General features: G+C 34.9%; 1 protein-coding gene across 12 annotated transcripts in view; it reads left to right on the forward strand.

The window, feature by feature from the left end:
* The window catches only part of SNX14 (sorting nexin 14), an 85094-nt gene that overhangs the window by 17858 nt on the left and 41524 nt on the right, over positions 1 to 25712 (forward strand). For 6 of the 12 annotated variants that reach the window (XR_008618408.1, XM_028494673.2, XM_055087634.1 and 3 more), the window contains exons 5-17: positions 3219 to 3262; positions 5752 to 5839; positions 8971 to 9055; positions 13818 to 13974; positions 15114 to 15189; positions 16138 to 16182; positions 16289 to 16369; positions 16470 to 16584; positions 19313 to 19468; positions 19839 to 19963; positions 20648 to 20706; positions 22102 to 22128; positions 24167 to 24299. Coding sequence is in view for 11 of the 12 variants with exons in the window: in XM_028494673.2 (XP_028350474.1) it covers positions 3219 to 3262; positions 5752 to 5839; positions 8971 to 9055; positions 13818 to 13974; positions 15114 to 15189; positions 16138 to 16182; positions 16289 to 16369; positions 16470 to 16584; positions 19313 to 19468; positions 19839 to 19963; positions 20648 to 20706; positions 22102 to 22128; positions 24167 to 24299 (1191 nt within the window). In the remaining variant the exon portion in view is untranslated. The remainder of the gene's footprint in view (positions 1 to 3218; positions 3263 to 5751; positions 5840 to 8970; positions 9056 to 13817; positions 13975 to 15113; positions 15190 to 16137; positions 16183 to 16288; positions 16370 to 16469; positions 16585 to 19312; positions 19469 to 19838; positions 19964 to 20647; positions 20707 to 22101; positions 22129 to 24166; positions 24300 to 25712) is intronic. The other 6 variants (XM_028494677.2, XM_007111436.3, XM_024116819.2 and 3 more) reach the window with 3 other exon arrangements.

Below are 25712 nucleotides of genomic sequence, written 5' to 3' on the forward strand. Positions count from 1 at the left end.
CAGGCTCAGCGGCCGTGGCTCACGGGCCCAGCCGCTCCGCGGCACGTGGGATCCTCCCGGACCGGGGCACGAACCCGTGTCCCCTGCATCGCAAGGCGGACTCTCAACCACTGCGCCACCAGGGAAGCCCTTAGTTATTTCTTTGAGAGACTTGGTCTCTCCATCCGAGAAAGCAGTCAAGTCCTTGAAGGCAGGGAATGGGTCTCATTTGTTCCCAGCACCAAGTGCAGGTGCCAGATCTATTGTTGGTACCTGATAGATATGTATTGAATTAAACTGAATGCTAATTAGTTGAAGAATAGCATTAGACATCTGAATCCTGCCTTAATTGTCCTTTTTCCCAGTTTGTATCTTTCTTTGGCTAAAAGTATGCTGCATAAAATGCTAAACTCTTGGCATTTTTCTTTTTCATTTCTTCTGTAAGCTCTTTTTCATCCTTCAGATTCCCTGATTTAAGACTGTGCTGTCCAGTATAGTAGCCGCTAGCCACATGCGGCTATTGATAAACACTTGAAATGTGTTAGTCCAGATTGAGATGTGCTGTGTATGTAAAATATGTACTGGATTTCGAGGACTTAGTAAGGAAAAAGAAATGTAAAGTATCCTATTATATATTTTATGTTGATTACATATATGATAATATTTTGGGTATATTGGGTTAAATAAGATATATCATAAAATTAACTTCACCTGTTTCTTTTTACTTTTTAAAAAACATAGCTACTAGAAAATTTGAAATTATATATGTGGCTCACATTATATTTCTATTGGAGAGTGCTGATTTGAGGTCTGTTGAAGACAAGACTTCTCGGAAGAGTATTATTTGTAGTTTGACACTTCGTTTCTTTTTAAAAATTGAAAAAACTGATGTAAAGCTCTTAGCCTAGGCCTGGCACATATTGATGTTCAATAAATACTAGCTCCAATATTTAAAAACATTTTCTGAGATCTTGCTGTAGGCAGGAACTGGACTAGGCCCTAGGAATAAAAAGAGAAATCAGATATGGTTCCTTTCTTCTGGGAACTTCAGTCTAGGAGGGGAGATAGCCATTTAAACAGACATATACAATATAATGTAATGCAGGCTATAATGGAAGAAATGTACAAGGTGTATCATTAGCACAGAGGAAGAAGTGCATAACTCTAGAGAGGAGCAGTCAGGAAATATAACTAGAAGTTTATCAGCCTGATAGTGTGGGAAAGGGTATTTCAGGGTGTGGGAAGAGCTTTTGGAAGGAAAGAGAGGCTTTGAAACAAGGTGGAGTGTTCAGCAAACTGGAGGATGAAATGCGAAGGAGGATGTGGGCAATGAAGAGACCAGACTCTATTAGCTAGTATTTATCGATCACTTACTGTATGGTAGATATTGTACTAATCACTGTACTTGCATTATTCATGTAATCATACAACCTATGAAGTAGGTGCTGTTATTGATTTGATGGTTTTACCAAAGGAAGGGTTTAGGGAGTTTTAATAATTTTCTCAGGTATCATACTTGGTTGGTAGCAGAACTCAGTCTAAAACCCAGGACTGCCTTAGTTCTTAACTGATTTTTATATGGCCCTTTAGAAATCAGATAATCAGAAGACTTAAAAGGCCACGCTGAAGGAGTTTAATTGATTGGAAGTCCGTGATTTTCAAATTGCGTAACTAGAGTTTTCAGATGTGACTCACAGGATGCAGTGGGAGGTGAAAAGGAAGTAGATGGTCACAGGGACTGGCAGCTTTCTCTCACCCCTTCACAATCAGTGCAGCTCCAGTTGTCTTACTTTGATATGTTGTGGTTTGATATATTGAGGGTTTCATGCAGGGGAGTGATGTGGTCAAATACATGTTTTAGATCACTTTGACAGCTTTATGGAGGGTGGAGGGGAGCTAGCTTGGAAGGAGGGAGACTAGTTTAGAGGCTATTGCTATATATAGGGATGAGAAGATGAGGCCCTGAATAGTGGAGCTGTAGAAAAGAGCTACTTAGGATGTAAACTTAGTAGGGCTTCTGATTGAATTTGGGGGAATAATATATTAATAAGATGAAATGTTTAATGGTAAATATTCTAGTTTCCTCTCCGTGTCCTAACACTGTCTATATATATATCTTATTTTTCCAGGTGATATCACTAATGCTTACTTTTTTAGTAAAAAATACAAATCTTGTTGCCTTAGTATTTAGAGAGTCCACAGTCTTCATTACTGCTGCAGAGAAGGTATAGTCAGATTAGATGTATTGTTTCATTCCCTCCCTAGTGTTTTTTAAAGTTAATGCCCACTGCTACAAGCCGTTTTAAAAATTAAACTATACTGCTCCACCCAGGCTCAAGGAATGGAAGGTTTAACACCCAGGATTTCTTTTGTTTTGTTTTGTTACTTTTTCACATATAACTTGATTTTCAGTATACAGCTAAAATTTTCACAAAGTGAGCATATTCATATAACCAGCCCCCAGATCAGGAAACAAAAACATTATTAGCATCCAGAAGTACCCCTCATGCTCCTTTCTAGTCACTATCCTCGCTTCAAAGATAATCACTGACACCTAATTTTAACCCTTTATATAAGTCTTATATATTTGTTTCTTCATTTTATTCTGGGAATACTGACTTACAGAGAGGGTTAGGAATAGGCAAAAGACTAGCCTATTATTATTATTATTATTATTTTTTTTTTTTTTTGTGGTATGCGGGCCTCCCTCTGTTGTGGCCTCTCCCGTCGCGGAGCACAGGCTCCGGACGCGCAGGCTCAGCGGCCATGGCTCACGGGCCCAGCCGCTCCGCGGCATGTGGGATCCTCCCAGACCGGGGCGCGAACCCGGTTCCCCTGCATAGGCAGGCGGACGCGCAACCACTGCGCCACCAGGGAAGCCCAAGCCTATTATTTTCCTTATTTCCATAGAACTTTCTTGGTTCAGTGAAGCTTCAGAGTCAGAACAATTTAGGTTTAAAAAATTTTTTTTAAATTATAGGAATATTTAAAAATGTGTGTCATTCTAATAGTAATTTTTCTTTTTTATGGTTTTTAAAGTATTTTTTCATATGTTTTCTTTCATCATCACAACCATGTAAAGTTGACATATACATTTTTTCATGTGAAAGTGTGATATTAGATGTCAATGTATGGGATACTAAACTTAGTTTTTATTATATATTCCTTACTAGTAGAGTTTATTTTCCCAGAATGGGTTAACTAACTTGATTTTTCTTTGAAAAATAATTTTTATGCAGGTTCTTGAATTAGTGTTGGAAAACTTCATTTACCCCTGGTACAGGTAAGTTCTTTCTATAAGAACTTTTTTCTATAGTATAGTGAATACCATTAAGTTAAGTGTGCTAATGATATGTTTTCAGTATAGGCCAGGATTTCTCAATTTTGGCACTATTGACGTTTTAGACCACGTAATTCTTTGCTGTGGGGACCTGTACTGTGCATTTTAAGGTATTTAGCCGCACCCCTGGCTTTTTCCTAGTGAATGCTGGTGGTACCCCTTCTTCCCCCTAGTTGTGACCACCAAAAATGTCTTCAGAGATTGCCACATTTACCTGTGAGGCACAGTGGTCCCAGTTAAGAACCATTGATTAGGTCATCAATTAACAGTTTAGTGAAAGCAAAGAGGAACCTAGGCTACTTTTTGAAAGAAAAGTAACTTGTAGAATTTCTTTTTTTTTTTTATCATCTTTATTGGAGTTGCTTTACAACTCCAATAATTGCTTTACAATGTTTTGTTAGTTTCTGCTGTATAACAAAGTGAATCAGCTATAGGTACACATATATCCCCATATGCCCTCCCTCTTGCATCTCCCTCCCTCCCACCCTCCCTATCCCACCCCTCTAGGTGGTCACAAAGCACCGAGCTGATCTCCCTGTGCTCTGCGGCTGCTTCCCACTAGCTATCTGTTTTACATTTGGTAGTGTATGCCACTCTCTCACTTCGTCCCAGCTTACCCTTCCCCCTCCCCGTGTCCTCAAGTAACTTGTAGAATTTCTCATGACTCTTAATTGTAGGAGTGATTTACTATTTTGTATGCACTTTTTACATTTGAAAAATAGTTGTACATTTACAGGAAAAATTTATATTCAGATATTTCATTAAATTGAAAGTTAATTTCAGTAGACTTTTCCTGGAAAATTAATATGTTTTTTCCAAAGTAACTTTGTTTTTGGTGTCTGATGTGGATGTACAAGTGCCCTGTGCTTAACAGGATATGGATCTGAAAAAAAAAGTCTAGTTTGACAATCAGAAATCCCAAGTTATGTCGTTTAATAAAACAGATGTTCCCTTACATAAGCATCATGTATTTAGTTGTGTATTTGAACACTTAAACCTGTATGACTTACAGATGTAATATTTAATGATAACTACCCAAATTTTGTATAGATTCAGTATATTTTGAATTTCCTAACTTAAAAATGCTAGTAGGGGACTTCCCTGGTTGTCCAGTGGTTAGGACTCAGCGCTTTCACTGCTGTGGGCCTAGGTTCGATCCCTGATCAGGGAACTAAGATCCCACAAGCCACGTGGCATGGCCGGAAAAAAAAAAAATGCTAGTAGTTGAGTTGATCTGTAGCGTATTAAAACAAATTTAATATTCAGTTTATATGGCATATTTTCCTGAAAAGCTTATATAAATTAATTTTTTACATTGGAGTCTGTCTTAAATATGGGGCATTTGCCATTTAAGTAAAGTTGATGGTGAGGCCTTTTGTAAAATGAATCCTGTTGTAAAACTTCCCCACCGCGACCCCGCCCCACCCCTACGCCCACATTATGACTCTTCAGACATAAAATATGGCTGTATTTGTAAATGTTAAAGTCTGTATTTTCTCCTTTGATGCTGTGATATCCCCTTCCTTGGAGTTAATAGTGGGAAGCATGATTGATACAATTATCTTCCTTATTCTACCAAGGGACTTAACAGGTAGCATCATCTTCAAGTTCAGAATATCACCATTATATGTACATTTCTTTCTTGCCTTTGATTAGGGAAGTATCCTTATTCTTCTAGGGACCTCAGGGCTACAGGAAAACTCAGGAGAGGTGGTTGTCAAAATTTCTGTTGAAAAACAGTTGAGGGGGCTTCCCTGGTGGCGTAGTGGTTGAGAGTCTGCCTGCCGATGCAGGGGACACGGGTTCGTGCCCCGGTCCGGGAGGATCCCACATGCCACGGAGCGGCTGGGCCTGTGAGCCATGGCTGCTGAGCCTGTGCGTCCGGAGACTGTGCTCCGCAACGGGAGAGGCCACAACAGTGAGAGGCCCGCGTACCGCAAAAAAACAAACAAACAAACAAACAAAAAGCAGTTGAGTTTCAGTTTATTTTCTTTTTCAAATAGAACACACACTTTTTTTCCTTACTTTTAGAATTAGTTTATATTATTAATCTAGAAATAGTTAAACTAATTTAAAATTTAGTATGTAATTCTGTTGCTTCTCAAAATTATTCTTTGTTTTATTTCTTAGATATTTCTTTGATGATGTTTAGAAAATGATCTTAAAAATCTTAAAAATATGACCACGTACATGTGAATGTCTGCAGGGAAATATATACTAGAATTTAGTTAACAGTAATTATGTCTTGGTACTAGAATTATGGGAGATTTCTATTCTTTGTACATTTCTTTTGTTTTATACTGTAATGCATTATTTGTTAAAAAATAGCGTAAGTAAATGGAAAAAAGTCAGTTCTAGGCTCTTGTTTTCTAGAAGGGGAAGCTGTGTATTTCTTTGAACTTCTAAATGCTTGCTTTTCTCCTCAATTGAAGGGATGTAACAGATGATGAGTCCTTTGTTGATGAACTGAGAATTATATTACGGTTTTTTGCATCTGTCTTAATTCGAAGGATTCACAAGGTATATATTTATAATGAGAAATTTGGGAATTCCTATATGTATGTATTTGTTCTGTTCCTCACTTTTAATTTTTTAGATTAAAAGATAAATGGATTACTTTTGATTAATTGATCAATTTTGCTTTCTTTATTTTAATGTTTGGATATCTTGGTTTGTGGCAATTAGAAATAAAAAGACAATTAGAGAAAAAAAAATTCATGTTCCAGTTAGATGAATTTACTGAATACAGGGTAATGATTATGATCTACTTTAAAAAAAATTTCAAGCCATAGTTTGTTTATATTTGAGTTTCTGTCTGTATATACTTAACAGTGTGTTGGCTGTAGACATAAATACTTGTCTACTGTCTTGTCAGTTCGATAGAATTGAACATATTGACAATAAATTGGCATATTGTATCTGCCATTAGTAAATAAAGATAAATCTTGTTAAACATTTCTATACCTATTTGAGAAGTGAACAATACAGTCAAGTACTGTGGCAAAGATATGCAAAAATTATGAATAAGTAGTTCACAAAAGAAACATATAAAATGGCCAGTGAATATTTGAAAATATGTTGTCTCACATGAAATGTAGTCTTCTGATGAGATACTATTCTTTTGCCTATCAGGTTGGGAAAGGTAAAAAAGAATGATAATATTTAGCAGTGGTGATTGTGGGGAAACAGGCAAAGCAAGTACACACTCAGATTGATGTAACTCTTACCCTGGAAGGCAGTTTGGTAATCTTTATTAAAAGACTTTAAAATGTCTATGCTCCCAAATTTAATTCCATTTTTTTTCTTAGTATATTTTAAAGAAATAATCACAGTAGTTTGTAAAAATGTATGTTCAAAGATTCATTGCAGTATAGTTTATAATAAGGAAGCCGGAAAAGGAAAACTGATGTCCAGTGGTAGGATTGTTGGTTGATTGAATATAATACATGCTAACTATAAAATCCTTTCTGTAGTTTTTGTGATCGCTTGCTTTCATTTAGCATAATGTTTGTGATTGGTTGTTTTCACTTAGCATATTTTCAAGGTTTATTCATGTTGTCATGTTGTAGCTGTATCAGTACTTATTCTTTTTTATGTCTGAGTAATATTCTGTTGTATGGATATGCCACATTTTGTTCATCCATCCATCCATCCATCAGTTGGCTATTATGAATAATGCTGCCATAGTGTTTGTGTACAGGCTTTTTTTGGGGGGAGGGGGTGGAATATTTGTTTTCATTTCTTTTGGGTTTACCTAGGAGTGTAATTGCTGGGTCAACTGGTAACTCTGTGTTTAACTTTTGAGGAACTGTCAGACTGTTTTCCTAAGTGGCTGTACCATTTTGCATTCCCACCAGCAGTGTATGAGGGTTCTGATTTCTCCACATCCTTGCCAGAACTAGTTATTATCTCACTTTTTGATTCTAACCATGCTAGTGGGTGTGAAGTGGTATCTCATTGTGGCTTTGATTTGCCTTTCCATATGACTAATGATGTCAAGCATCCTTTCATATGCTTATTGGCCACTTGTGTATCTTTTTTGGGGAGAAATGTGTATTCAAATTCTTTGCCCATTTTTTTAAACTGAGTTATTTGTCTTTTAATTATTGACATGTAAGAATTCATTATCTATTCTGGGTATACTTCCTTCATCAGATATATGATTTTCAAATATTTTTTTCTACTTTCTGGATTGTTATGGTACATTTCATTTTATCTGTATACTCTCCTGGGAGATAAGTGGGTCATTATCATACCCATTTTATAGAAAGTTAGTAATATTCTTTGTCAAAGTGTCAGAGGTAGTTGATGGGCAAAAGATTAGGCGTGGGTCATGTCATTCCTAGTACAATGTTATATCCTTGATAACATGGCCTGACTAATGTAAATTGGGAGTTTGGGGATAATGAAAACAATCTTTTAAGGTCCACAGTGTTTTGTTTTTTTTTTTCTTTTTTTAATCAAAGTTTAGTGACAAACTCACTATTTTATCATTTTGATTTTGACCTGAAGTCTCTAAAATGAAACTTACAAGGGAAAATTTTCATGCGTATTCTCAGAAGACAAGATTCCATAAAATATTTAAAAATGAAAACATCTTGTTTATTTGATAAATATATATGAAACTAATTTATAATCACTGAGTACCAAGAGAGCAGGGATAAATGAAGAGTAATGTTATTTTGCAAAAAGGTGTGCTACTAGCAAAAACATCCCGTCTTATTGAGTATGTTTGATCTTATACAGCCAAAAGATATCTGTAATCTGCTCTGGGTTTTACTAGTAAATCACTAAAATTTGGGGGCTTATGATCCATTACACTTACTAGATTTATCAGAATGTGATGTTTTTCCTCTTTCTTAATGAGGAATTTAAAAAGAACTGAAAAGTTAACACAAAACAACACTATTGTGATGCAATTTTCTCATGCCTTTGATAAAGGGAGAATATGATGTGTTGAGCTTTGTGATGGAAGATAAGCCTGTTGAACTCCAATAAAAATGCTTTTTGGTGATTTACTTAATTTGCAGGGCTTTTTTTTTTTTTTTTTTTTTTTTTTTTTAGTTATTTTATTTTATGTCTCTTTTATGTGTGTACTTGTAAGCCCCCAGTCCTCTCTTACTAACCTACCCTAGTCACTACAGTTTCCAGCCTTTAAGTTGAACAATGCCTGTGGGGAATGATGAAACTTAATATTATTCCAAAATAGAATGCTTCCATATATCTTGAAACCAGGATTTACCTTGTAAGCTGAATGAAAAGTTTATTTTCAAGTGACCTTAGTAAACACAAGTTTATAACCTCAAAGGGACGATAAAGTTACTTGAGATTTTTTTCTTGAATGCCTTTAGAATGAACACATTAAAGAAATAAGTCAAGAATAAAGATACTATTTTGTGAGAAAAATTTAGTGTATAGGGTATGCATATGAAGATGTATTTTCATTACTGTTGTAGTAAAACTGTCTAAATTTACAGTTAGTATGATTCAAGAATGTAAAGTGCTTCTAAATTATATTTTTGAAAGATTCCCAATAATACCACTGATTTTTAAGATCATATATGTTCCAATACCTTAAATACATTGTTCCTGCCATTGTAACTCAGTGATAATTATTTTAAAAGTTTTATTTTAATGTTGAATTTTTCTAGGTGGATATTCCATCTATTATCACCAAGAAACTATTAAAAGCAGCAATGAAGCATATAGAAGTGATCGTTAAAGCCAGTCAGAAAGGTAATACAAAGTTTTACGTTTCTTACACTGCTACAAAGTTTGAGTGAGTTTGTTTTTATATACCAACTTTCACTTTAAATATCTAAGTCTGAGTACTGATAAATTAAGTGATATATTCACAGATGCTGTGAAAGTATTAGTTTAAACTGAAATCCCTTTCAATAATTTGTTAACATATAAGTGATTTTGAGAACTCAAGAATCTATGAAAATTAAGGTACACTTGGATAATCTTTAGATATATTATTGATGAATCTTGTCTTTTTTTGAATGGTAGTCTGTTGCCTTCATTACTTCCTCTGAGGTTCTCTCACATCTCTTCCCTCCTTTTTTCTTAATGATTTCAACAGTTTTGATGAAGCCTGTCCTATTTATTGCTACTATGTTAATTTCACAATGCCACAATTCTGTTACCTCCCTACTTAAAAAAAAAAAATTAGCGACTGCTACAGAGTCAAAACTGTCCTATATTTTATTTATTTATTTATTTATTTTGTGGTATGCGGGCCTCTCACTGTTGTGGCCTCTCCGTTGTGGAGCACAGGCTCTGGACGCACAGGCTCCGGACGCACAGGCTCAGCGGCCATGGCTCACGGGCCCAGCCGCTCCACGGCATGTGGGATCTTCCCGGACCGGGGCACGAACCTGTGTCCCCTGCATCGGCAGGTGGATTCTCAACCACTGCGCCACTAGGGAAGCCCTGTCCTATATTTTAAACCCTTTCCTATTTAGTTAAGTATTTTGATCTACTCTTGTCCTTCACTATGTATGATGCTTTAGCCAGGATGACCTGTTTGCAGTTTCTTATGTGTATCCTGGCCTTTATACTGTCATGATGTACACATAGCATACATTCATCAAACGTTTGCTCATTGGATGAAACTTTCATTTGGGGGCTTTTCTTGCTCTTAGATCAAGCTGAAATATACCTTTTAAACAAAATTACTTACATGCTCTGTACTTAGTTCTTCGTGAAACTGAGATTTTCCTTGTATCTGCATTTGGTATTCTTCTTTGTCAGTGCTTCCCCAAGTATGTTCTGCAGAATACTATTCTATGTAGATGACTATGTAGAAGAAGTATCATGGTCATATTTTCTGGTAATTGCTATGTATTGTATTCCTTTTCTGGAAATACCCAGTAAGTACTAGCATTCCAAAATATCTCAGTAGTCCTGCAGCAAAGAAATAACTTTAACTTTTTTTAACCCAGCACATCCCAAATTCATTTGAGCATGGAACCAATTTTCCCTCCCTCATAATATCAATTTGTATAATCACAGTATATTTGGGGAAATTGTAGAGTGGTAGTTAAATTATTAGTTTATTTGTCCTTTGGTATGAATAATTCCTCAGGTATGAGAAGCATTTCAAATTACATTTAAAAATTTTTCTGTGTTCATCTTATAACAATTCAAAAGTTTTACCTTCAACATAGTTAAAAAGTGGAAGAGTTTAAATATGTATAATTTAATTGTTAAATTAAAAAAATTAACTTTTAAAATAATTGTCCTGTCACTGGCAAAAACACACCAGAAGATAGTAACTTTGTTGTAGCCATTTTGTTAAGGCTACTGTACTGTCAGAAAACAATATAGAGAAGTGGTTTTTTTTTTTTATTAGTAAACTACTTTTTAGAGCAGTTTTAAGTTTACAGAAAAACTGAGCAGAAATTATAGAGAGTTCCCATATATTTCCCCCCTTCCCTATTATTAACACCTTGCATTGGTTGGTACCTTTGTTACAATTGATATGCCAGTACTGAGACATTACTATTAACTAAAGTCCATAGTTTTTATTAGGGTTTTACTCTTCATATTGTGCGTTCTGTGGATTCTGACAAATGCGTAATGCCGTGTATCCATCAACACAACAACATACTGAATAGTTTCACTGCCCCCCCAACCCCCTGTGTTTCAACTATTTATCCCTCCCTCCTTCCTTCATGAACCCCTAGCAGCCACTGATCTTTTTACTCTTTCTACAGTTTTGCCTTTTCCAGATGTCATATAGTTGGAATCATACTGTAGCCTTTTCAGACTGTAGCCTTTTCTTTCATTTAGAACTATCATTTAAGGCTCCTCCATGTCTTTTTGTGGAGTTGATAGCTCATTTCTTTTTATTGCTCAATTATATTCCATTGTACAGATGTACCACAGTTTGTTTATCCATTCATCTTTTGAAGGATATCTTGGTTGCTTCTAAATTTTGGCAATTATGAATAAAGCTGCTGTAAACATTTATGTGCAAGTTTTCGTGGGGGAAAATTATTTTTAATATGGTCTTAATTTTGTTGTAAAGACAAACACTTTGAACTCAGGATATGAGTAAATTGAATCATCTTTTATTTTTATTTTTTAATCAATCAGTTTAATAAAATACCCAAGTTATTTTGTTTCTGTGAAAGTACTGTCATATATATAGACCAGTTTGACTGAAATTTATCCTTGAGTCTTGGCAAGAGGGGGGTTGCTAAATTGCTACTATTCTTGCAAAAAATGGTCCTCAATTACAAAATCAGCATAAAATGCTAGATTGGATTCATTAATGACATTGTAATTAATGAAATCCATAGAATTAAAAGGCCAGAGAATTAGGAGGACTGCATTTTATCCAAAGGTCCTGGTGTTCTAAATATTATAACAGTGAATTAGACTTGTAAAAAAGGTTTTCAGGTTTTTGATTTTTCTTCTCTTTCATGCATGAATTTGTTTTCTAAATTCTTTGGCTCCACAATTGTGTATACTCAGGAAATTAAAGGTTCAGCTCTTTATACATATTCATTTTTACTTTCTTGGTGTTCTCTCCTTAACCTGCCTCTTGAGAGTAGGAATTACAAAGAGGTTTTCTATGTAAGTCCTTCTATCACCCCTAGAAATGTTGAAAATATATACATTAGAAGCATTGGTTTAATTTAAATTCAGTTGTAATTGAAGGATCTTATATCAGTCTTTCACTCTAAAGTTATCTCTTTGTTGTGGATTCTGGGGACTTTTCCTTTTGGGGTCTGAAAATTGCCCACTAATTAGACAGGAGATATACTGGTGATTAGTGGGGATTAATCCATGCCCTGTTTTTCAGCATCTATATATTATGTGTGAATGCTTAATTGCACCAGATATTATAATTACTTGTGCATTTTGCATGGCAGCTTTTCAGTGTTAACTATTTAATGACTGTTTACTGAGGTGGAAACTGAGACTCAAAGGGATTATATCATTTAAGATCATCAGTTAGGGCTTCCCTGGTGGCGCAGTGGTTGCGCGTCCGCCTGCCGATGCAGGGGAACCGGGTTCGCGCCCCGGTCTGGGAGGATCCCACATGCCGCGTGGCGGCTGGGCCCGTGAGCCATGGCCGCTGAGCCTGCGCGTCCGGAGCCTGTGCTCCGCAACGGGAGGGGCCACAGCAGAGAGAGGCCCACATACCACGAAAAAAAAAAAAAAAAAAAAAAAAAATCATCAATTAATAAAGAAGTAGTACTGGGATTTAGCATCATAGCTTAGTCTTCTTATTTTAAATCCCTGCTCATGATATAAATTTTTAAAAGAACTGTACCCCAAATTCTTGGGGCAAAATGCATGGTAAACAATTGTATAATGATAAAATAAAATACATTCTTATAAAAACTATGTCCTTGTTTGCCAGTCCTTCTTTTGTACCTCTGGCACAGGTAGCCTTTATTTACTTTCTTAGTTCTCACACCATTAGAATGTATGTTTTGGCTTTTCTTTGGTAAATGTGCTTGCATTCTCTCAATGAAAATAGAAATAAATTGTAAAAAATAAATGCCATTTGAATTAGGGTTAAGATTCCCTTCAAAGACTCCATGATTTTAAAACTTGGCTCAGAATGCAAATAGGGGAAAGCATGACTTGTTTTTCTCCTGCTCCTTTTTAAAGTATTAGTTTAGTGTTTGGCCTTTTAAGAAAACTTTTTGTTAGTGTAACTTTTATCATTAGTTAACGTTTATTAAGTAATCTAACTTCATGGACTTCCACCATATACAGTTCTGTACCTTTTGTGTCCTATGCTATGGGCAGAAGATGCAGAACTGAACCAAGGAAGCCAGTTTCTATACTCTAATTTCTTCAGAGGGTTACCTGAATGATTTTGATTTGAACTTTTTTTTTTTTTTTTTTTTTTTTTTTTTTGGGGTATGCGGGCCTCCCTCTGCTGCGGCCTCCCCCGTTGCGGAGCACAGCCTCCGGACGCGCAGGCTCAGCGGCCATGGCTCACGGGCCCAGCCGCTCCGCGGCATTTGGGATCCTCCCAGACCGGGGCGCGAACCCGGTTCCCCTGCATCGGCAGGCGGACGCGCAACCATTGCGCCACCAGGGAAGCCCTGATTTGAACTTTTAAGAGAGATTTTTTAAATATTTGCAGGGGATGAACAGGATGTAACGTTTGATAACAAAAGCTTTGCGTGTGCTAGAAGATATTTTCTATAGTTTTTTCCACTTTAAACAATTTGCTTTTCTTTAATATACTTTGTAATGACCTGAGTTTAAAGTTTTGTTTACCAAGGGTGAAAGGGCTTTTTTATCAATTAATTTTGAATAATTAAAAAACTTCCAGCAAAGAGGAAACTTACTTTCTTTATATCCTTTTTGTGAAAAATTTCCCAGTAGAATACATATTGGAAAGAAAGGAAGGCTAAGAAAGGAATGGCTGTGTTAAATTAATTTCTATTTGTTAGTGGAAATGGCTGAAGTTATTTAACATTGTTAACTTCTTCTAATATTTATTTTTTATCTCTATTTATAGTAGAAAATACAGAGTTTTTACAGCAAGCTGCTTTAGAAGAATATGGTCCAGAGCTTCATGTGGCTTTGAGGAGTCGAAGAGATGAATTACATTATTTAAGGAAACTTACTGAACTACTTTTTCCTTATATTTTGCCTCCGAAAGCAACAGACTGCAGGTATAAATAGACTGGAAAATGTCATAGCATACCGTACTGTACATATATTGCTATTCTTGATCATAATAGGAATACACTAAAACTTGAGATTAGGCTATGATATGAATATTTTTCATTTAAGAAATATAATTTATCAGGTCTTAAAATGCCATTTTAGGTACTAAGCATTCATGATGTGTAGTGTTGCTAAGAATTTTTTCTTGGAAATTGATCTTAGGAAATCAAAGACAAATGTAAAAAATTAATTTTCTTACTTGAGATCATTATACTTTATTACTTCCCTGGTGTTCCTTTTAAAAGACATGCATATATGATTCACTGGCAGAAACACTTTGAACAAATTATACAGACAAGTTTGGGTTTTAAGGTATTCACCTGGGAAGTATAGTTAGAGGTTGTTTAGACCAGCCTCCCTTATTTCTGCAAGAGCATGTTTAGATTATTCCATAAAGTTACCTCTTTACTTTTATCCTAATAATCCTTAGAGAAAAAGACCAGGGCTTATTTTTATTTATTTATTTAAATTGAAGTATAATTTATAATGTTAAATTAGTTTCAGGTGTACAAAATAGTAATTCAATATTTTTATAGATTATACTCCATTTAGAGTTATTACAAAATAATGGCTATATTTCTCTGTGCTGTACAATACATACAACCATGGCTTATTTTTAGTGATGTACTTTAAATATTACTTTATTGTATTTAAAATTTTTAATTAAATTAAAAAAATATTTTAAATATTTTAATTAAAATATTTTTACTTTAAACAAATTGTTTTATAATATTAATTTAAATTAATTATAAAAATTATATTATTATAAGTATTAGGTTTTACATATTAATTTATTATATGTAAAATTTTAATATTTGAGGTGGTGTTTTCCTAATGCTCACTCAGGTTCCTCCTGCTGAGGAAATGCTTTTTTCCTCTTAAATAGTATTCTCTTTTAGCCAATTAAGGGCTCTGGGTGTGGTCTGTGAACCAGTAGCATGAGCGTTCCTTGGGGGCTTGTTAGAGATGGCAGAATCTCAGGGCATACCCCAGACCTACTGGTCATAGTCTGCATAATAACAAGATTCCCAGGTAAGAACTGATGTAAATCACTAAATATGTACACTATTGTTCCTTTTTCCAGATCCCTGACCTTACTTTTAAGAGAGATTCTCTCTGGTTCAGTGTTCCTCCCTTCTTTGGATTTCCTAGCTGATCCAGTAAGACGTAAAAAACATTTTTTTCTTTAATTGTGATAAGATACATAAAACATAAAATTTACCATCTTAAATGTTTTCCTATGTACAGTTCAGTGGTATTAAATACATTCATATTGTTGAGCAACCACCACCATTACCTATCTCCAGAACTCTTTTTATCTTGTAAAACTGAAACTCTGTACCCATGTAAACAGTAATTCTCCATTCCTCCTGGCCCCTGGCAACTCTACTTCCTGATTGTACTTTCTGTCTCTATGAATTTGACTACTCTAGTTACCACATATTAGTAGAATGATGTAGTATTTGCAGTATTTGGCTTATTTTACTTAGCATAATATCCTCAGTGTTCATCTGCATTGTAGCAGATATCAGAATTCCCTTCCTTTTCAAGGCTGAGTAATGTTTCATTTTAGATATATGTTACATTTTGCTTATTCATTCATCTATTGATGGATACTTGGGTCGCTTTTACTTTTGATCCAGTAAGATTTTGAAGAACTAGGGATAATTGATAAATGTTTTGAACGCCAAAGTCAGAATAACTTTTCCCATTTTCACAAAAGTTGAGAACCCTGTATCGTAGATTATTTTTAAAGATTTATTTATTATTTATTTATTGTATTTATTTTTGGCTGCATTGGGTCTTAGTTGCGGCACGCGGGATCTTTGTTGAGGCATGTGGGATCTTCCCGGACCAGGGATTGAACCTGTGTCCCCTGAATTGGAAGGTGGATTCTTTACCACAGGACCACCAGGGAAGTCCAAAGAACCCTGTATTGTAGATTTTTTAAAAGTCCCTCTGTATTACATAAGTGCAGATGCTTTGCCACTGCTCCATTTGTTTCTTCATTTTTCCAGAAACTTTCATAATATGATAAAAGCTTTGAGAATTCTGGGCAGAATGTGGTAATGGATTTATTTTGATCTTTGTTTATTATTTTCCATTAGGATACTGTGAATCATTTGCTTATCATCTTCATAGATGACAGTCCAGTGAGTATTGAACATGTTAGAAAATACTTCAGATTACGTTGAGTTTTGATTCACATCTGTAAAATCAAATGACATGTTACTGAATTAATTAATTCTTTCTTCAAAGCCTGAAAAAGCAACTGAACCACCTTCCCCTTTGGTTCCATTCTTGCAGAAATTTGCAGAACCTAGAAATAAAAAACCATCTGTAAGTATTTTCAGCAGTAACTTATATTACTTTTGATATAAACAATTTTATCATGTATTTACATAGCTGTAACTTACTCTTTCTCCCATATTGTATCAAGGTGCTGAAGTTAGAATTGAAGCAAATCAGAGAGCAACAAGATCTCTTATTTCGGTTTATGAACTTTCTGAAACAAGAAGGAGCAGTGCACGTGTTGCAAATTTGTCTGACTGTGGGTGAGGCTTATCTGTGTAGTTTACTAAAGTTACTGTTAAACTTTGTCATATGTTTGACTGTTTAGATCAGATGTTGTAGCTGTCATCTGTTATCGTACTAAATTTCATTTGCTAGATACTCTAAGAGTACCTGTGAGTTATCTCTCAAGTGTCCACTCCTTTCCACATTGGAACATAATCTGTAACTGACTTCAACCAAATTCTCTTAGCAGAAAAATAACTGCTAAAAATTCAGAATAATGAAAATATGTTAAAGACCCAGTCATTAGCACTTTGTCACAGTTTTTATTAAGGATTATTTTGATTCAATAATCAAATACAAAAATGTTTTATTTTGGCTAGAAGTTCTATAACATCTTACATTATTGGATTTAGAGACACTGTATGGACTCTCTGTGAGCAGACTAATTTTTTAAAGTACCTAATTTCTTTTTTAAATATAACTTTTAAAAAATTGAGGTATAATTTACACAGTGAAACTCATAGAACTTAAATATACAGTTTAATCAGTTTTGACAAATCTGCACTCTGTATAACCTACAAACCTACACCTTTATTGAGATAAAGACCATTTCCATCACCCTAGAAAGTTTCCTTAGGGCCCTTCCCAGATGATCCACCCCTGCTTCCATTCCACTCCTGCCAAAGCAATCACTGATCTCATTTCTCTCACCACAGATTAATTTTGCTTGTACAGTTTCCTTATATAAATGGAATCTTATAGTATGTACTCTTTTGTGCCTGGCTTCATTGATTGAGGATAATGCTTTTTAAGATTGAATCATGGTGTTGTGTAGATGAGTGGTTTGCTCTTTTTTATTGCTATGTGTAGTATTCTTTTGTATGAGGGTACCACTCTTTCTTTATTCATTCTCCTTGTAGATGGATATCTGGACTGCTTCCACTTTTGGGCTGTTCTGAATAAAGCTGCTGTGCACATTCTTACACACACACATGCACACACACACATATTTTGGCCCTGACAGTTATTGGCATATTTACTTTTCTGGTGGCCTTTATTTTTTTCTGCAGAACCGGTTTCTATATCATTTTCCTTCTGCTGAAGTACTTTTTTTTTTTTTTTTTTTTTTTTGCATTTCTTATAGTACCATTCAGCTGGGGGTAAATTCTCTTAACTTTTGTCTGAAAAGATGTTATTTTATATTCATTTTAAAAGGATATTTTCACCAAACTTAAAATTTTAGGTTGATGGGTTTTTTTCATTCAACATTTTAGTCATTCTTCCATTACCTTTTGAACAGCACCATTGTTTCTCAGGAGAAATTAGCTTCCATTCTTACGCTTGTTCCCCTGTATGTATGTCCCTTTTCTCCCTGATTGGTTTTGCAGTTTTCTCTTTATTTTGGAGTTTCAGCAATTTGACTGTAATGTGTAGTTAAAAAAAAATTTATTCTGCTTGGATTTTACTTGAATGTTGGTGTTTTTCATCATTTTTGAAAATTCTTGGCCGTTATCTCTTCAAGTATTCTGCCTTATTTTCTCTCTCCTTTCTTTTTGAAACTCCAATTATATGAATTTGCTATCATCCCAAAGGTCTTACATGTTCTGTTCCAGTTTTTCCTTTTTTTTTTTTTTTTTTTTGTGGTATGCGGGCCTCCCTCTGTTGTGGCCTCTCCCGTTGCGGAGCACAGGCTCCGGACGCGCAGGCCCAGCGGCCATGGCTCACGGGCCCAGCCGCTCCGCGGCATGTGGGATCCTCCCAGACCGGGGCGCGAACCCGGTTCCCCTGCATCGGCAGGTGGATGCGCAACCGCTGCGCCACCAGGGAAGCCCCAAAGTTTTTCCTTTTTTTAAAAACTCCTTCCTTACCTTACTGGGTTTCAGTTTGGATAATTAAGAATTAAGGGGTAAGCTCCATATTACCTCTTGTAGTAAAAAAAAAAAAAAAGGCAGTCAATATTTTGGCTTTCCTAATGCTGTCCTTTCTCATTTTAGAAAAAAAAGATTGATTTGTTCAGATTCTGAGCTCCATCACTAGTCTACAGCCTCCATGATGGACAGAAATACTGTTTAAAAACATTGAGACTAAAAAAGCCTTAGTTTTCACTGTTATTTAGGGAATCAGATTTCAAAATATTAAAGAGCCTTGGTATAAGAAATTAATCCAATATGTTCTTTAAACAGAATTTTACAAGTATGTTTATTATTCTAAATTTTATTTATTTATTTTTGCTGTGTTGGGTCTTCATTTGTGTAAGGGCTTTCTCTAGTTGTGGCAAGCGGGGGCCACTCTTCATCGCGATGTGTGGGCCTCTCACTGTTGTGGCCTCTCTTGTTGCGGAGCACAGACTCCAGACGCGCAGGCTCAGTAGTTGTGGCTCATGGGCCTAGTTGCTCCGCGGCATGTGGGATCCTCCCAGACCAGGGCTCGAACCCGTGTCCCCTGCATTAGCAGGCAGATTCTCAACCACTGCGCTACCAAGGAAGCCCCTATTATTCTAAATTTTAGAAAATTTGTATTGCTATGGAAATATTTATGCATTTTATATTCGTATATAAAATATTTAATTGAGCTTCTCTTTCGTCTCAGTAGTTGTTTTACTCCCAATTAAATCTTTTTAAAAAGCTTAAAATGATGAGTAGATTGCTCATATTTGCTGCTTTTAATATTGATCACAATTAGAGTGGGAACATGAAGTTTTCACTGAGTAGTTTTATTCTATGAAAATAATTCTTTTTTTTTTTTTATTCTTTCCGAATTTGCTAGAGGAATTCAATGACAGAATTTTGCGACCAGAGTTATCAAATGATGAAATGCTATCTCTTCATGAAGAGTTGCAAAAGATTTATAAAACATATTGTTTGGATGAAAGTATTGACAAAATTCGATTTGATCCCTTCATTGTAGAAGAGATTCAAAAAAGTAAGTAAAAGATGAGGATGAATTCTGTAGCTCTTTTACTCTTTTCACAGTTTTCTCTTGTATTCCCTGGTAATTGCAACAGCTGTGTGAGATACACAGGCAGGCATTATCCTATTTTACTAACAAGATGAAAGCTCTGATGAAGAAACTTATTCACAATTCACATAACTAATACTTGCCAGAACTGGAGCTTGGTTGTTCTCATTCCTCTCTAGTGTGATCTGCACCTTACAGTGGATTTTCTGCTAAACAGTCTTAGTATTGTTTGTATGCTCTTTCACTGTAATGAATTTTAAACTAATATATAATGTATTTGTGCTTTTCATAAACAATTTTTTTAACAATTTTTGCAATATAATTTTTTTAACAGTTGCTGAAGGCCCGTATATAGATGTTGTGAAACTTCAGACTATGAGATGTCTTTTTGAAGCATATGAACATGTACTTTCTCTCTTGGAAAATGTGTTTACTCCTATGTTTTGCCACAGTGATGAGGTTAGTCAAAATATTAATCTTGTTTGAAGATTTTTCCTCAAAATTCATTAGTGGCTTTGATATCGTTACATGAGTAATTCAAATAACAAAATAAACAGAAAAATAAAACATGGTTAATTAAGAAAATGAATACTATTTTCCACTACATAAGTTAGTGGAGATTAGAACCTGGTTATAAAAACAATTCTTAATACCAAAACCATGTTTGTATATATGTGACTAGAAGATTGCAACCAAATTGGTCTATGTGATTTGCCATATGCCTGAGTGGCTTTGTAGTGGTGATGCAGAAACCCCATTCTTCTTCTTCTTTTTAAAATATTTATTTATTTATTTATTTATTTGGCTGAGCTGGGTCTTAGTTGCAGCACGTGGGATCTTTAGTTGCAGCATGCAGGATCTAGTTCCCTGACCAGGGATCGAACCCGGGTCCCCTGCGTTGGGAACACAGAGTCTTAACCGCTGGACCACCAGGGAAGTCCCCCATTCTTCCTGTATATACGTTTTACAGACTTGTATAAGTCAAGTGGCTGAATACCTCCGTTTGCAATATCCTTAATCTGTTTGACTGTGGTTGTATTCACTTGATTTGAGTAATGTTTCCTTTAAGCTCAAAATCAGTAAGGTGAAGTAGCAAGTTTCAATATCAAATATTGGTTTAATAAATCATAATTATTTTTTAAGTATTTCAGACAACTTTTAAGAGGTGCAGAATCACCAACACGCAATTCAAAATTCAACAGGTAGGTATATTAATCATATATATGTTTTTCTTTTTTTCAGTTCTTCTTGATGCTAATCATTCTGTGATAACATCATTATCTTTATTAATCTGGTTTCCTTGCCACATAAGTAGACAAGATTACTAAGGATTTGTAGAGCTATACTACATATAATAATGTGAAAATGCCTGACATTCTTTCAGAAAAATTTAGCAAGATATATACACCATTGCCTTGTTAATCTCATAATTATTATTGCTTGATCACCTGCTTTATTGGAAACTATGGACTACATGCATAATTGAAATCCACAGATAACTCAGTTTTAGAGAGTAGTTTGTTTTTTTCCCATTTGTTAATTTTAATGAGACTCCTATATAGGACTGCTTAAGAGGAAGTGGTTCTTTTACCTTATAAGCCTGCTGATTAGCTAAATGTAAGTCAGGGTCATAACCTCAGAGACGGAAAGCTGTCTTTGCCACTTTTAGAACACCTAGTTGTCTTCAACATATTAAGGCACTAATTTTGCTGGCTTTAGAATATAAAATTAATAGGAAGAAAATATGGGTTGTTTTCATTCTGGGTACTGCTTATAGTCTTTTAAAATATGTTTTTCTTTATATTGACCTGACTCTAACGTTAGCTATCAGTCTTGTCAGGACTCTGCTTCTGTGATACTTGATTGATTTACCTATATATCAATAGAATAAGTAAAAGCCTTTCTTAACATTTGTTCATTGAAAATTTAGAGTAGCATTGCTAATTTGCTGTTAGATGACTTAAAATATGTAAAATGTTTGTTCATATATTTTATGTCTATATTCTATTTAATTGAATTTTAAAAGTAAAATTTTAATGCATGTTAATGTTAACCTACTCTTCTGTTTCATTCCATACTTAAAGCATAACTTAAAAAATATTCAGGGATCTTTTGTTAACTTTGCTTCTTAGCTTAAGACATAACTTTAAAAAATACTCAAACTGAAAACGTGTGGAGCGTGCACAATTATATCTAATATAGACATGAATTCCATATTAGAAAATACAAGTTTGTTTTCTATGCCAAGTTTTTGGTGGCTTAGTCTCTGAATATTTTCCACTGTATCAAACAAATGGTTTGCCTAAATGAGGGCAAAAAACCAGAATTATTTCCTGACATATTGAGTTTTTAAAAACTTTCTTTAAAATGATCTAGAATTCAGATCCCAACCCCCCCAAAATAGCCATCGTGTTTGTTTCTCTTTCCTTTATCATGTTATTCATAAGAATTCCTTTCTTTGTGAAGATGAATGCTATCCATCTGTGTAACTTTTAAAGCTTTTAAATTTTGTTTTATGTTCTAAAGTGAAACTTGTTTAATATCTGGGCTTTCTCTTTCTCTTTTCCTTGTGTAATTTCACATATCTGTTATTGCAGAAGTAGCCTAAGTTTGGATGATTTTCGGTAAGTCTTGAGACAGCATGTGATTCTTTTCTGTATAAATTATCTGTTTAACTCCAATTACTGCCTTTATATCAGCTATTTGGGATATCTTTTTTTTTTTTTTTTTTTGGCCACGCTGCACAGCTTGAGGGATCTTAGTTCCTGGACCAGGGCTTGAACCGGGGCCAGGGCAGTGAAAGCCCAGAATCCTAACCACTAGGCCACCAGGGAATGCCCTGGGACATCCTTTTAAGATTAACCTCAGGGCTTCCCTGGTGGCGCAGTGGTTGCGCGTCTGCCTGCCGATGCAGGGGAACCGGGTTCGCGCCCCGGTCTGGGAGGATCCCACATGCCGCGGAGCGGCTGGGCCCGTGAGCCATGGCTGCTGAGCCTGCGCGTCCGGAATCTGTGCTCCGCAACGGGAGAGGCCACAGCAGAGGGAGGCCCGCAAACCTCTACTTTTATTCTAGAGGTCTCCTTTTTGAAATAGCATTATATATATATCATCACAAAATAAAAATGTCAGCATAAAAATACAGGGAAAAATCCAGTATTTAGCTTTTTAAGGCTATTGACTCATTTTTTGTTGTTGTTGTTATTGATCTTGCTAAATTTCTTTTAGAATTATTTGTGTTTAAAGAACTTTTTTTAAAGCAAGAAGTACAATATTTCAGTATTTCTGGGTATAATCACAGTGAAATATTTAAAAATGTCATTTCAAAAAGCACATCTGTTTTATAATCTATCTAGGTCTTAGAGACTAGCATAATCTATCTAGATTCTAGAGATTTTAATAATATTTTGTTAACATTTTCATATTCGTTTTCAGAAACATTTCTTCTCTCATAGAAAGTTATATTTACAATCCTGGATTTTTTAAAAACACTAATTGCATGCTTGTTTAAATAAAACAATATTCTAGTTTAAGTATCCTTTTTACTACTACTACTTACTATTAGAGTTTTTCCAGTTTTAAAATAAGTTTGTTTTACTCCTTGAACATGTATAAAATGCACATATAACTAATATACCTGGTGCATTTGACACTTGATCAATTTACTTTTATTTCTGTAACTGTTGCATTATTTTTATAAATACATTTTCTTATAGGAATAATAGCTATTCGTTAAGTTAGGCCTTCAACACCAACCTCCTTGAATTTTAAAATGGTCATTTTTCTTTGGACATCTGTTGTAAGGGCAATATTACGTAGTGAGTTTTAAATTGGATAAAAGTTATGTTTTTATTTGTTGAAACGGGGCAGTAAGTAGGCTGTAATGGAGGAAATTTTTGCTGCTTTTTGTCATATTTTTGTTGTTGCTTTTCAGCTATTTCTGCTTTTAGAAATTCACTTTTGAAAAAAATTGCAAAACCATTATTTAATATATATGGCAGAGCAAGCTTCTTCCTTAGGCTACATTTGCTTTTATCTTTATGTTCATTGTTAACCCTTCCCTTTGGCATTTTATCTTTTCTTGTTATTATTTTGAAGTTATATATGGTGTATTTTATACTTCATTCTTCTTTTGAGTATTTATATGATTATAAAGTTGAAGAAAATTTTCAGAATTTTTTTGTTTTTCCATCTAAAAATGAAGTACTGAGAAGGTCATAGTTTTGTTTTTTTCTGTTACACTGTGCTTTTTTAGCAGTACAGTACAGTTCGAATAGGATAGTCTATTTTGAACATTGGTCTAACCACATTTTTAATTTCAAAAAATGTATGGCAGTAAGAAATATGTACCAGTAGGGGGCTCTCATCTTTTATTCTTTTTAGTTCAGTTAATGTTTTAAGGTTAAATAGTAGGTAAATTTCAAATGTTTGTTAATAAATATTGTCCCATTTATTCATCCCCTCAAATTTAAACTTTAAATGTTCTGTCACTTTTGACTATCGAGATGTTGAGACAATCTATGACTGAGAACTCCAAAAAGTTATGTTTAACTATACCTTCAGTTTACCCTTTTTACAACCATTTTTATTGTTTACAGTAAACTGGATCGTTGTGATAATGTAATAATTTACTGTGTTCTTGATACATTTTTGTTTAATATTTAGGGGCACACAAAAGAGAGGAGAATCATTTGGAATCAGCCGAATAGGTAGCAAAATTAAAGGAGTCTTCAAGAGCACCACAATGGAGGGCGCTATGTTGCCTAATTATGGCTTAGCTGAAGGTGAAGATGACTTTGTAAGTAAAAATTCTTCAGTTTGATGTATGTATAATTTCAGAGTTAAAGTGGCACAAAGAATTGGTTACGCTTGTTATTTTCCCTTTTTTTAATCTTACTTCTTACTTCAGATTTTGTTTATGTTTCCCATTCTTTCACTAGTCATCATAGTTTCATGGTGCTAATCTAATTTTTTAAATACCTGAGCATTAAGTTATTGCTTAGTAAGGCCAGATGGTTTCTTTTAAGCTGATATACTTCTAATAGTCAAACAATTTACCACATTTTGATTAAGCTTTTACTTCATATCCTGATCTTATCTCTTTCTAACCACATGGGCCAGGCATATGGAGTTGTGTTAATAGATATCCTACCTAACCCCTTGATATTCAAACTGTGATCTGTGGATCCACAGCATCAGCATTACCTAGGAACTTGTTATCAATACAGAATCTCAGGCTTCATCCTAGACCTACTGAATCATAATTTACATTTTAACAAGATCCCAGATTTATAAGCACATTACACCCTCCATGCTATTTTATTTCTCTGTCTTTTCACATGTTGTTTTGCTTGAAATGCCTTTTTTCCCCCTTTATTTACCTAGAAAATTCACACTTATCTTTCAGAATCTAGTTGCTTCCCATAAGCCGCTACCTGAGTCCCCAAGCAGAATTGAACATTCCCTCCTTTTTTTGCTTCTATTAGATCATATGTTAAAACATGTACCACGTTGTGTTTGAAATTACGATTTTTTTTTTTTGGCTGCACAGCAGGATTTGTGGGATCTTAGTTCCCCCACCAGGGATCGAACCCGGGCCCTGGCAGTGAAAGCTTCGAGTCCTAACCACTGGACTGCCAGGGAATTCCCTGAAATTACGATTTAATTTATGTATTTGAAAGTATGTTTATGATTGTCTTTCCTACCAATTAGTTCGTTCTATAAAGGCAGATATTGTCTCATTTGTACTTTGCATTTGTTTAAAAAATCTTTATTGAACAGACATCCTGGATCTTCATTTTGCCTTTTAATGTCTCAGCACTGGAGATAAAAAGGTGATTAAGACCTAAACTTTGCTCTTAAGAAATTTACTATCCTGGGTATAAAAGGGATGAATATTAGTGATTGGATTGGTAATGACCAAGAAGAAGGAAGTGGGGAGAGAAGAGTAAATAAACCTATTTTTCCTCTACCCCTTCCTTTCAACCTTTGTCCCTTTGCACTGATAAATTGTTAAAAAGATTCATTGCTTCTTCACAATAATTTTAATGGAAGAAAAACTTATTTAATCCTTTTTTTTCTTTTTAGATAATCCAAATACAGCATTCTTTTTATCTTTATGCCCATATTTTTCCTTAAAAGTATGGGTAGGGCTTCCCTGGTGGCGCAGTGGTTGAGAGTCCGCCTGCCGATGCAGGGGACGCGGGTTTGT

Source organism: Physeter macrocephalus, chromosome 10, assembly GCF_002837175.3.
Source record: "Physeter macrocephalus isolate SW-GA chromosome 10, ASM283717v5, whole genome shotgun sequence".
Classification (NCBI taxonomy): domain Eukaryota; kingdom Metazoa; phylum Chordata; class Mammalia; order Artiodactyla; family Physeteridae; genus Physeter; species Physeter macrocephalus.